At 37.1% G+C, this 12,042-nt stretch overlaps 1 protein-coding gene across 1 annotated transcript in view; it reads right to left on the bottom strand.

Moving 5' to 3' along the window:
• The window catches only part of kdr (kinase insert domain receptor (a type III receptor tyrosine kinase)), a 74,117-nt gene that overhangs the window by 55,826 nt on the left and 6,249 nt on the right, over positions 1–12,042 (bottom strand). The window contains exons 3-6 of the mRNA XM_060824141.1: positions 10,739–10,944; positions 8,617–8,741; positions 4,103–4,271; positions 1,076–1,215 (exon numbers count right to left, since the gene is read on the bottom strand). Of these exons, the coding sequence (XP_060680124.1) occupies positions 1,076–1,215; positions 4,103–4,271; positions 8,617–8,741; positions 10,739–10,944 (640 nt within the window). The remainder of the gene's footprint in view (positions 1–1,075; positions 1,216–4,102; positions 4,272–8,616; positions 8,742–10,738; positions 10,945–12,042) is intronic.

Here is a 12,042-nt window from a genome sequence, read left to right as displayed (position 1 = left end):
TTTCCTGGGATAATCAAGTAAAAACTTATGTTTATCATCATCAATGGGTCAAATTTTGCTTGAACTAGAGATCGTTAGTTCAACTTTCAATTGTACATTTCGGCTTTAAAACTTTTTTCCAACAAGATTTTTGAAAGGGTAAGCACAGAAGAGAAATAGGGCAACACAATGAGAAAAATGGGTATATTTCCATCAATAATATGATTAACTGGCTGAGAAATAATCAAATTTGAAGCCAAGCCAAGTAGAGAAAGGCAAATAAAGATAGAATGTGAAGAAAAAGACAGAAAAAGTTAGAGAAAAGTTAAAATGCAAAGTTTGATATTATTTTCAAACCTCTTAAAACAATTTATGACTTGAGGAAATTGGATTTAATATTCATAATTGTTTACCTTCTGGATAAGTAAGGTTAATTGGTAACTATTAACAATGGTCACATTGCTAAGGATATTTATGCCATTAAATACCTTACGACAGGAATAAAGAGCAGTCAAAGCATCGAAACACTAACTTTCTGAAAAGACTACAAGACTAAATTAGTTCAAACTATACTCACTCCTAAATACAAACCAGTTCTCAGACACATTTTTTTCACCTGTCATTGAAGGAATTAATCAATACAACTGCAATTAATTATGCAGGAGATTTGTTTTATCTTTCCAATATAAGTTCAAAGACATTCTATAACTACAAAGTATTGCCATTCTAATTTGATCACAGCAATGTAATGTAAAGAACTTTATAGATTTCCACCACTAAATGTGCAACACAAAAAGTATTCACTACATACAAACAATCTCATTTCATTTGGGATTTGTATCTAATTTGCTTTTTACCAATTTTTGTTTGACACCTATGCCTAGACATACCATTAATTAACAGAGAAATGTTGCATACTTTTGTCTACCATGAACTTACTACCTCCGACCCAAATTCACTCCCCTTTCCCGTTGAAGCATGAAGTATCGAAGACAAGATTCAAAATCTTTCTCTTCTCTATAGATTTGTTCTTTGGTGATACTAAGATTTTCTTTTGCTTAACTAAGCAAAGCTTCAAAACTTCCATATGTTATACCTTCAATCCAGGATACTTCCAGTTAAAGACAAGCCGAACATTGAGTTCAGTCTTGGCACTACAGTTGAGTATCAAACGCTCCCCCACTGCTAACTCCACTTGTGACCGAGGGTTCAGTGTAAGCTCCTGAATCTTGGTTCCTGTAGGGTGGATAGATTGTACAATTATCCATACTTAGTAGCAAAAAAAAGCAGAAATCAGCTCTGAGTCTTGAGAAATGTTTTGAGATGTGAAGATGATATTACAAATTGTAAGAATGTTTTACCTTTGTGCACCCTGTGTAAATAAGAATATGTCTTTTTATAAAAAGCTCATTTACAATTTTACTACGCAAAATGTGTGGAGGAAATTTCCCTGTATTGGCAAATGCCATCTAATTCCCTGATCATGTCAGTGGGTTCAACTTAGATCTAAAATTATGCTTTTTTTTGTTACACAAAATCACATGAAGTGAGTAGATCTTTTAAAAATTCTTCTGTTAACTGTGCTTAGAATGTATCTGCATTATGTGCTTTTGTATGTCATTGCATTGCAAAACATTTAATGCTTTAATGTATCTGATTTAATTCAAGGTTTAAACAATAATTGCAGTTTTGATCTCTAACTACATGGATAGTTCATCATGCAAGTATAGCACATGCAAACAACAAGTCAAAATCAATGCTGCAGATTTAATGTTTGACTTTGATCTCCATAAAGTCCCTGTCATAGATTTGTTTAGAAATTACAACAAGAACATTTGGCCTAATCACTCGCTGTTTATAATTATTCTTTACATGGTGAGCTGCCTAATCAGTTCCCATAGCCATACAAGCTTTGCTTCAATGACTTGACTAGCATATTCTTCAATGATGACATTGGGCAGTATGTCATGGCAGTGCTGGCTGGAGAGCTGAAATGAGCTCTTCATTGTCTCCTTTTGGGAAGATTCACCAAATTCAGTGATGATCAGGGACTTAGTCAAAGCTGCAGCAAACCTTTCCTGAGATCAAGCACCTTGGAGGCAGCCAGAAACCACTTCTCAACAGTGGCAGCTCTACATACTGCTAGCAATGCACCCATTTCAGGATTCATCAATGGCTCATGCTACATTTAAGTGATGGTGACATGGAGAATGCAAAGGGAAAATTGTGGGGAAAGGGTGGGTGTTCAGCAGTAAAGACAGGAGAATTATTCTCAGTATGCTCCCCCTTCCTGAAAATGGGTCCCTAAATCAGGCACTGCCACTGGGTATTACATTACAATATGGACACTCATTACCCACTTAAGGGCATCATTTGTCAGTGAGATAGGAAGGTAATTTATGTGCTTTATTGGCATGGACTTAAATCAGGGGGAGAAGTGAGAAAGTGACAGGGCCCCCACATGCCACCCACCCAATGAACCACCACCTCAATTATTAAATTCATCTTGGGTAGAACATTACATCTGCCTATGGTGTGTGCTTCAGTCTTTTTTTTCATCCTTCTCAAAAGCCTATTTCTTTGAGTATTGATGGAACTATTTAAATCCACTATCATTAAACTTCTCTAGGAATGTGAGCCCAAGTGTACTTTTGGAAATCATCTTCAAAACCGGGTTTCAGCTCCTTTTTGATGGGATGGGATGCAAAAGCACAACATGATATATCTAGCTATCGGCCTCAGAGAGACAATCATTGAGATTTCTCAGATAATCAATTCTCACTGGCAAATATGTCAGCATTTTTAGATGCAGACTTGAAATTGAAATCTTATTCACAAAAAAAAAATCAAAAGAAAGCTTACAGAAATAATTTTACAGTGATGCTGACATTCTAAACTTGTTCAGTGACTATCTGGGGCATGGAGAAATGTGATAACAAGTGATATACCTTTGCAAATAAAAAAAAACTCTTGGATATAGCCTCAACTAATTACAAGATCAATCTTCCATTGAATGGATTAAATTTTTCAAATAATTAACTGTGTAAAAGCAATCAAATTATTGACTACAGGACGCTAGGTTTCCTGTTGATAAAACCAGAGACACAGTAATATAAACGATCTTTCAACCTGAATCTCTAGCTCAGCAGGCAATAAGCATAAAATGACATCCTACTGTCTGTAGCTGTGTCCAGGATTATCAGCCAGTAGAGCAGCCCCACTGTGAGAAGTAGTTTAAATTGGCCAGTTCCGATTATCTGTTATCTCAGTCGACAGATTGAATGTAGTATTTTTAAAATGAAATACAGGCAGGTCATACTACAGATGTTTCAGTTTACAGAATGATAAACATCCATAGTATTTTCAGGCAGGACCTATTTAAACAAATGTATTAGAATGTCTTCCTCACTGAACTATGTTTCTGTTATGTTGTAGTTATAGCCACGTACATAGAAATAATAAAAGGAAATTATACTAATTTTTATGTCCTTGCCACACCATTTGCACTTTGAAACAAAGCGAATTTGGGATCTTAAGACTGTGACTGGGTGAATATTAATTCCCACTCGCTCCCATTTTCAGACAGGTCTTAGCAAGGTTAAAACTTTCTTCAGGAATAGACATGGTTAGATGGTTTAGCTCTTTTTTTTGTCATCTCTATTTGATAGATTACCAACAACTACAGGCCCAATTTGCCAAATATCAATGGTAGGAATTACTAGCCAACTCTTTTGGATACACAGTGAACAAATTCTCAGCTTTAATTAATGGATTCGGAATCCTGATTTCACTTTTTTTTCAATGTCAGTAGCTTGTGAATTTTGAGTTTTAAAGGCTTGCCAAATACAGTATAGATACTGGGAGTTTTTGATTGCTTCTCAGGAACTAGTTTCTTCCTTGCACCACCAATGCATCTAACTGTGTAGAATTGTTGTAACAGGATTTGAAATTCAGCGGCCCTCACGAGGTCTGTGAAAAATTGTCTTGTGATTCCTAAAACCTCTGAGCAGGTGAGAACATGTCTCGCCCACTGCATGCAATTTTCAATATCCAATGATTGCTCTCAATCAGAAGTTAATTTAAGTTTAACCACTTCAGTAAAAATGTACAAAATGCACCTTACCTAAGACTACCACCACATACATATTGGAACTATAGGCTCTTCCATTTATTGTTGTTTCACATGTGACCATTCCTACATCTCTGATCTTGTGACTCAAAATAGTGAAGCCTTTCTGATTGTCCCAGAAAGTTGTCATTTCATCAGCAGCAATGTATTTTTCTGGGTATTTCTGTTCAAAAATTAAATAGGAATTATTTTGTGAATTAAAAATGTGATATGAAAATCTACTTGTTAACTATTGTTGATGTTATATATAATGATTCACAAATATAGAGATATAACTGCACAGAACAATAGGATTCTATTTGTAGGGTCTATGCTGGCCTTTTATAGGGCAATTCAGTCAGTCTCACTGGCCTGCTGTATCTGTACAAACCTGTAAGTCAATTATCCTCAAGTGCCTTCCAATTTTCTTCTAAAACTGTTGATTGTCTCTCACACCATCACCTTCATAAGAGTGAATATCAGGTCATTAACACATGCACTGTGAATACATTTCTTCTCATACACCTCCTGCACCTCTCACCCAATACCTTAAGTCGTAGTGCCCTCATCCTTGTAGTATCTAGAAATAGGAACAGTTTTTCTTTCTTTATCTTCTTGAAACCTGAACACTTCAATCAAATGACTCTTCAATCACCTTAGCTCCAAGGAGAACAATACCAGTTTCACTGGCCTAACCTTTCAGGCAAAAACCCTCATCCCTGCAAACATTCCAGTAAATCCTCTTTCACAGGTCTTCACATCTTTCTCAAATTATGGTGATTGGTCATGGGTACAGTACACTAGCTGGGGCCTAAGCAGTGGTCCTGAAAGTGCCTTGTTGAGTGAGATTCATAGTGACCAGCCCACTATGGCTTGGAATGAATTTTCTCAGGTAATCTTCCACTCTTCAGCTCATCAGTTATGTAACTAGGCTCTACAGCGCCTTTCCCAGGGAATCATGTGCTTCACAGAAGGTATCTGGAGGTATTGGTACATTGGCTGGTCCAATGAAGGGCCATCCCTCTTTCTGTGGACTCACACACAAGGCGACAGCAGTAAACTCAGCCAGCTTTGTCTGAAATTATAGCCCAGGTCAGTGCTGGGTCCTGAGTGAAGTTGATGCCCTGTAGTGCAGAATGAAGCTCAATGACCTTCTGCACTCCACAAGAGTAAGTCTTCTCTCTGTTTCCTCAGATCCATAGGGCCATAGCTCCCCAGATTAATGTCACCATCTGCACCACAATTGATGGAACTATAGTCCCTAGAACTGATTACAATTGACCTGCAGATTGATCATGCCTCAGTCCCTGAAGGGTGAGGGGACAGTCCTATCAGAATCCAGGGATCCAAGTGCCTGACTGATCATGACCCAACCTTCATTGACGGATTGAATCAGTCCCTCAACTGACAGTATTTCTCTTGGTCCCACTAAGGACTTTAATGATCACACATAGCTACTTGGTTGAAGCATATTCAACTTGTTTGCCACATAATCTGCCAGCACACGTTGCAAGAGTACTGAGGCACACGATGCCTCACATCAACATGTCCACTTCCTCAACTGTTCAAGGCTCCCACTGTGACATACTGCCTTCTCTAAGTGCTAAAAAAAAGCCACGGAGATTGGCCGCCTATAACTGAGCACTAAATATCCTGTGAACTAAGAAAGCAATGTGATCCACACAAAAGCTGTTAACCCTTAAAGTGCTGAAGTCAGTGTGAGAGTGCTAAGAAAGCAAGCAAAACGCCTTAAGACTCATCCTATGTGGATACATGGTGTGTGTGTGTGTGTGTGAGGAGAAAGTGAGGTCTGCAGATGCTGGAGATCAGAGCTGAAAATGTGTTGCTGGAAAAGCGCAGCAGGTCATGCAATGTGTGTGAGCCCGCACACAAAATGATCTGTCAGGAACATACAGCCCTAGATATTCCTGAGCACCGAAGTGTTGAAGGGCTAAAAAGCTGTGTGATTTGGTCTGACAGCAGACCTGATGATGTGACGAGACTGGTGGTTTGCCAATGCTGACTTGCATGGATGAAATATCAAGCAGGATGTTGATCATAGAGCGTGAAAGAATGTTGGAGTGATGGATCTATTGAATGATGACTGGGACAAGCATTTGGAGAGCTGCAGCCTCTGATTACTCACTGACTTGCATATTAGCAATTTGTGCTGCCTGGATTTTCAGGGAACAAGAAGACAATTGCAATTGGATCTTTAATCAGATACAGATATATTGAAATATGGTAGTCATTGTCCAATGAAGTTGCTGGTCAAGGCTGAGGAAAAAAATTTCAAAAGCCTTTCTGGACATTGAGATTCTGATGTATTCTTCTTTTTCCATCATTCTCACTGTTGCTTACATCACAACAAGGAGAGGAAAATTTTACCGTCAGGTTTGTCAACAAACTCTTATGTGGTACCTTGGTTAAGGCTTTCTTTGAATCCAAACAGATAACATTTATTGGCAATCCCCTCATCAACCTTGTCTATTCAGCATCAGAAAATTAATTTGATAAATCAAATATGATCTGCTTTTAACAAATCCATACTGGATCTCGATAATTAACTCAATCCTTTCCAAGTACTTCTTCATTTTTTCCAAAACTTTAATCACTGCTAATATTAAACTGGCTGGTCTGTGTAGATATAAGCAATGTCTTGTACACTAGCCATTTTCCAATATTCTGGTATGTTGCCCATATCAAGGAAGGTTATGATGTGCCCTTCCAATATCTCCAGCCTTAACAAACTGGGACACAAACCATTGGACTTATCTTATCTACTCTAAGCTTATCTTATCCATTCTGAGTATAACCAATCATTCTAGTACACCCTGCTTATCAATCTGCATGCCATTCCTTAACTCTGTCATCTCATCTTTGACTAATAGTTGTCGATGTCCTCTTCATTGGTAAACATCATGACAGTGTACTCTTCAAATGTTCTGCCCTTTCAGGTAAACCTAAAGTCAGGTTACATAGCCTCTAAACAACTTGTACAAAAATGTTATAACATACCTCTGGAGCAGGTAGGACTTGAATCCAGGCTCCTGGCTCAGAGATAGGGACATTACCACTGCAGCCCATTGCACAGTTAGCTCTTTAATAACATTTTTGGGCTATGAATCAAACTGTGAACATGCCAGAAGGAATTATAGGTCAAGGAAAGCAGCTGTTGAAAATGTGTTGCTGGTTAAAGCACAGCAGGTTAGGCAGCATCCAAGGAACAGGAAATTCGACGTTTCGGGCCAGAGCCCTTCATCAGGAGGGCTCTGGCCCGAAACGTCAAATTCCCTATTCCTGAGATGCTGCCTGACCTGCTGTGCTTTAACCAGCAACACATTTTCAGCTCTGATCTCCAGCATCTGCAGACCTCACTTTTTACTTAAGGAAAGCAGCCATCAGTTACACGTCTTTGGGAAATGTTATTATTGTCATTGCTAGCAACATCCTCGTCAATTCTCACTGATGCAGGGAGGCTTTTTCTTATATTCTAAACAGCTGGAGATTTAAAAAGTTCACAGTGTGACAATTTGCCAGACCATTTCCACCTTTCAAAAGTATTTACATCGAGCCTATTAATTGTTGACTCCCTGAGCTCAAATAGCCCGGCTGAGTTCAGCTTTCCCTCATGTGAGTTGCACATCACCCATTTTCTCCGACCAGAAAAAAAACGGGATCTATCGAAAACTGCAGTAAGACTTCTGAATCTGGATCCCACTCATTTTTGAGGGTCTTGCCTCCATATTGGTGTATAAATCTAGTTCTTCATGTTTTTATATGTAAGCTTTCAGAATCTGTCTTTATATTTCTTGTAGTTCCCTAGACTGCCCTACCCAATAATTCACTGTGCTCTGCTTTAATACTGCTGAACACTATCACTGCTTTGTGCACCTTTTCTCTTCTACATTCTGGTGCCCAGCCTGTTGCCAATTTAACTCAAATTCTCCATGAGCACATTATTGAACATTTCCATCAGGACATTTGTCCTATACCTATTGATGTGTAACGTTTTCCTTTTAAATAGATTGCTCGAGCCCAAGAATTGGTCTCAATAGTGCAAGAATCTGAAGCCATTTCACCTACACCATGACTCAAGTCATATACTGATCCTCCATATCTTCCAATTTCTATTCTCATTACTATGTGGATATAGGAGTAATCCTGAGGATGCTACATTTGAGAGGCTATTTTTGAACTTATTTCTTAGGTCGTGAACATCAGACTTCCGGACTTCTATATTTGCTGCCTCCATATTGGTGTTTCGTAATATAGCACTTTTGCGATATACTAAAATGGCAAATTTAACATTTCCATTTTAGGGAGTTCTTCATTATTCTGTAATATTTGCAAACCAAAAACAATGTTAAATTACTCTGAATGTGATCATGCTGCCAACAAAATTGCATTTTGAAATGCATATTTGCATTTATATCTTGAATAACATGATTGCTATGATGTAAACTGTAATTTAGCATAACCTGGGGAAGTTATATGATGCAGTCATGTAAATAAGCAGTTATATTTACCGTATGTAGGGTCACATTAAGATCCGGCATGGATACTTTGCATGGAATCACTATTGTCTTGGTCTCCATTATGTACAATGCTTCTGGGTTCCCAGGATAGGAATTCACAAAGGGAATTTGACTGTCTAAAATGAAAACAACATATCTGTTTAACCTTTTGAAGTGGAATAATTTGTTGATAACAACAGATGATTTTCAAACATATTTTATGATCTTAATGTTGATAACTTCAATTAAATCCTTGGAGTAATAATTGCAGAACTTTTTGGATTACCCATTTGAAACAATGAGGTAAAAAATGCCTATAGTTTCTATGAGTATGAGTCTATTGGACTTAATGACACCAAGATTAAATGGTAAGGTGTACTGTTCTTTTATTGCTCTACTGGTACGGAACTGGTTTCTAATTCTTCATAGTTCATCAATTTAAAGAATAAAATTTCCACTTTTAAACTATTGCATAAAGTGAATTGTCAGGTAAGAGCTCCAGATGTCACTGATCTTGGGTAAAGGAACGATTTTGTACCTTGCAAGGCTATTTGGAAAATCTGAGAAATGGAGTTTGCCAAGCAATCAGGTCACTGTTATTTCATGGTCAAATCTACTTTTCTCCCACTAGGATTAGCTGTGGCAACTGAATAACCTCTAAAATCCAGGTCTAAATCTTTTGTTCATTTTTTTCCTTTCAGTTGTACTTTTACTGAGACAATTTTCATCTGAAATAGCCATCAAATGAATGCAACTTAATCAAGCCACTTCTAAAAATCAGTGAGATCAGAGAGATAATTTGACATTCACATTTAACCAATGTTTGCCTGTGTCCTTCCAATTTTAATAAATATTCATAATAAATTATAAATGCTCAAAAATGCCAGTATTGGAGTAAAACGTTCCAAAAGCTTGTAAGGGACTGTGTATATTCCGACTCAATGAAAAAGACAAATTTACATGAAGTCCATGAGTCCAAATGCTAACAGCCAAACACTAACAGCATAAACCATTTTAAAAGAATGAGTGTGTTTCACTGCATTCCTGTAAAATCCAAAGAGGCATGAAAACATTTTTGACCTAAGATCGTGGAGAAATTGTTTATTCCAACTATCACTTTCACAGCTCATCAGCTGTTATCCAGCTATTGGGCAGACAACAAGCTAAAACTATGTCAATACTGTATATGTAGTAAGCGATATTTTCTCTGAAACTGTTTTTATTTATTATCAATACTTGCCTTGTTTATATAACCGGGATGGATTTGCGGTATGGTTCATTAAATAAGCTATCTTACAAAACATTTTATTTAGTGAATTTAATCAGGACTTAATACCATCAGGCGAACTAACTTTAAATCGAACATACCACATTCTTTCCCCTAAAATCACTGCAATGTTCTTCAAAAAGTTTTATTTTGTTAAGCATTGGTGGAGAACTGTAATTTTTGTTATAAAAATTGCTGTTTGCGGATAATTCGCAATTGTCTAAAGACCACTTACATAAAATGCAGAGTCAAGGACACCAATCAGGAAATTGGTTTGTTTTTTTTGTTTTAACTCCCTCTGATCGGTAAGACAGAAGGAAGTGCTGCAGGCAATCTGCGTTTAACCACATTGCTTTGGAAGTCGGAAAACAGGAACCCTATGGAGGTTAACCCCAGCATGTGGTGGGCTTTATTGTGGGTACACTGTTCCAGTTGAAGCAAAGGTGATCATTTGTACGGCGTCTGATAAGAATCTTTTTTGAGCTCCCACAAAAGAGGCATAGCCATGAGATCAAAGGAGAAAACAGAACAACTCCACATGCTTCAGGAAATGCAGGTTTAAATTGAAATGCTACCTACTGGAGAAAATGTAACCAATTGAAAGTGTGTTCTGTTTGTGTTTATATCCATACGTTAAATTTGAATCGCTGCCACTCTCACTTGTGCTATCACTTATAATGTTGTCTTTTAAACATAAAGCTAGTTTAATGTTTTCCCTTCATTACTTGCCTTTTTAAATTACAACTTTGGAATGTTTTGATCGTATTACATTGAAAGAAGTGACCACTAGGGGAGTAATGACAAAGGTGGAACAGGGTTTGAAACTGGGATTTATTTTCAAGTACAGTATTATGTAAGTTTTCATACCTTGAACAAATACATAGATACTTGCAGCTTCTTGCACCGGAGAATACTTGTAGAAACAACGATATGCTCCTGTATCGTTTGCAATAGTTTTTGTCAAAATGAGAGTTTTGCAAAACGAAGTCCGGTTGCTGCAATCAGTCAGGGATATCCTGTGTTCCATGCTGCTGTGATTCCTGGGCCACGACCATTCCAACGGTTCACGTCCTCTACAGCAAACATGCAGTAGCAACATGACCTCAGTTAGAAATGCGGAGCTGGTTAAAGTTGGTTTAATTTTTTTTGTTTACAATACAAAGAGGTGAAACGTTGAACGATTGTACTATTTTTCCCTATTATGATTCCGAAAAGGAATACAGACCGGGATATAAATTACCACATGGTATTTAAACAGATGTATCACATAATTATCGATTGGAAAGAGGATTGCAATAATCATTAAAAGTAGGAATAAAGAGAACATCGGTAGAATATACTATAAAGGTCAAAATGAAATTATATCGTGAGTGTTTAAATGCCGTAATGAATAAAGTCTGGTGCAATTTAGTTGAATAGAATTTATAACTTAGTTATATTTTCACTAATGTTTCAAAATGAAAATTGCAGAGAAGAGCGAGTCTAGAACATGCTATCTAATAGAATACTTCGCCCTGCCACAACAGTGGCTGTCTCAAGGAGCATTTGGAATTGTAGTCTGCCATTGGATAAGTGTCTGTTTCAGGGATATCAACACGGATTTAATCAAATGAAAGGAATGCGTTGAAGGCATTGGGAAGAGAAATCCAAGGGGAAAGACTGTAGTAAATGGATATTTATCTGAACATTTGCCTCAAACCAAGAACAGTAGCAATTTTATTTCACTTCTTTTACATACAAATTATCAGTGTCAAATTTAATATTTCGAGTTAACCCAGATTTTGAGATATTTTGGAAATTTCCTAATGGAGAAAAGATATGAACTCAGAATGTTGTCCACATATCATTTTTTTGATGACAGAAATGAAATTTCAACTGTGGACTGTAAATGATAACATCATATTGTCCTATTTTCCATTTCACTGCAGCAAAAGATGATTAGTTGTGGTTATAAAATTTCTACAGCAAATTTTATAGATCTTGCTGTCTCTTTAAAAGCTGCTCCTAACTAAGATGTTTTAATACAGAACATTGTGAATCGTGGATTACTATTTTAAGGTATGGTGAAGATAATGCTCAGACTATAATCGGTGCAGTAACACAAGTGTTCACTTGTTTATCTTTCATTGTCCACTTGTATATAAAGATAATAGGATCTTATTCAAAAACAT

Source organism: Hemiscyllium ocellatum, chromosome 1 (genome assembly GCF_020745735.1).
Source record: "Hemiscyllium ocellatum isolate sHemOce1 chromosome 1, sHemOce1.pat.X.cur, whole genome shotgun sequence".
NCBI classification, from domain to species: Eukaryota; Metazoa; Chordata; class Chondrichthyes; order Orectolobiformes; family Hemiscylliidae; genus Hemiscyllium; species Hemiscyllium ocellatum.
The sequence above is the reverse complement of the archived record's forward strand: the minus strand, read 5'-3'. Positions and strand labels throughout refer to the sequence as shown.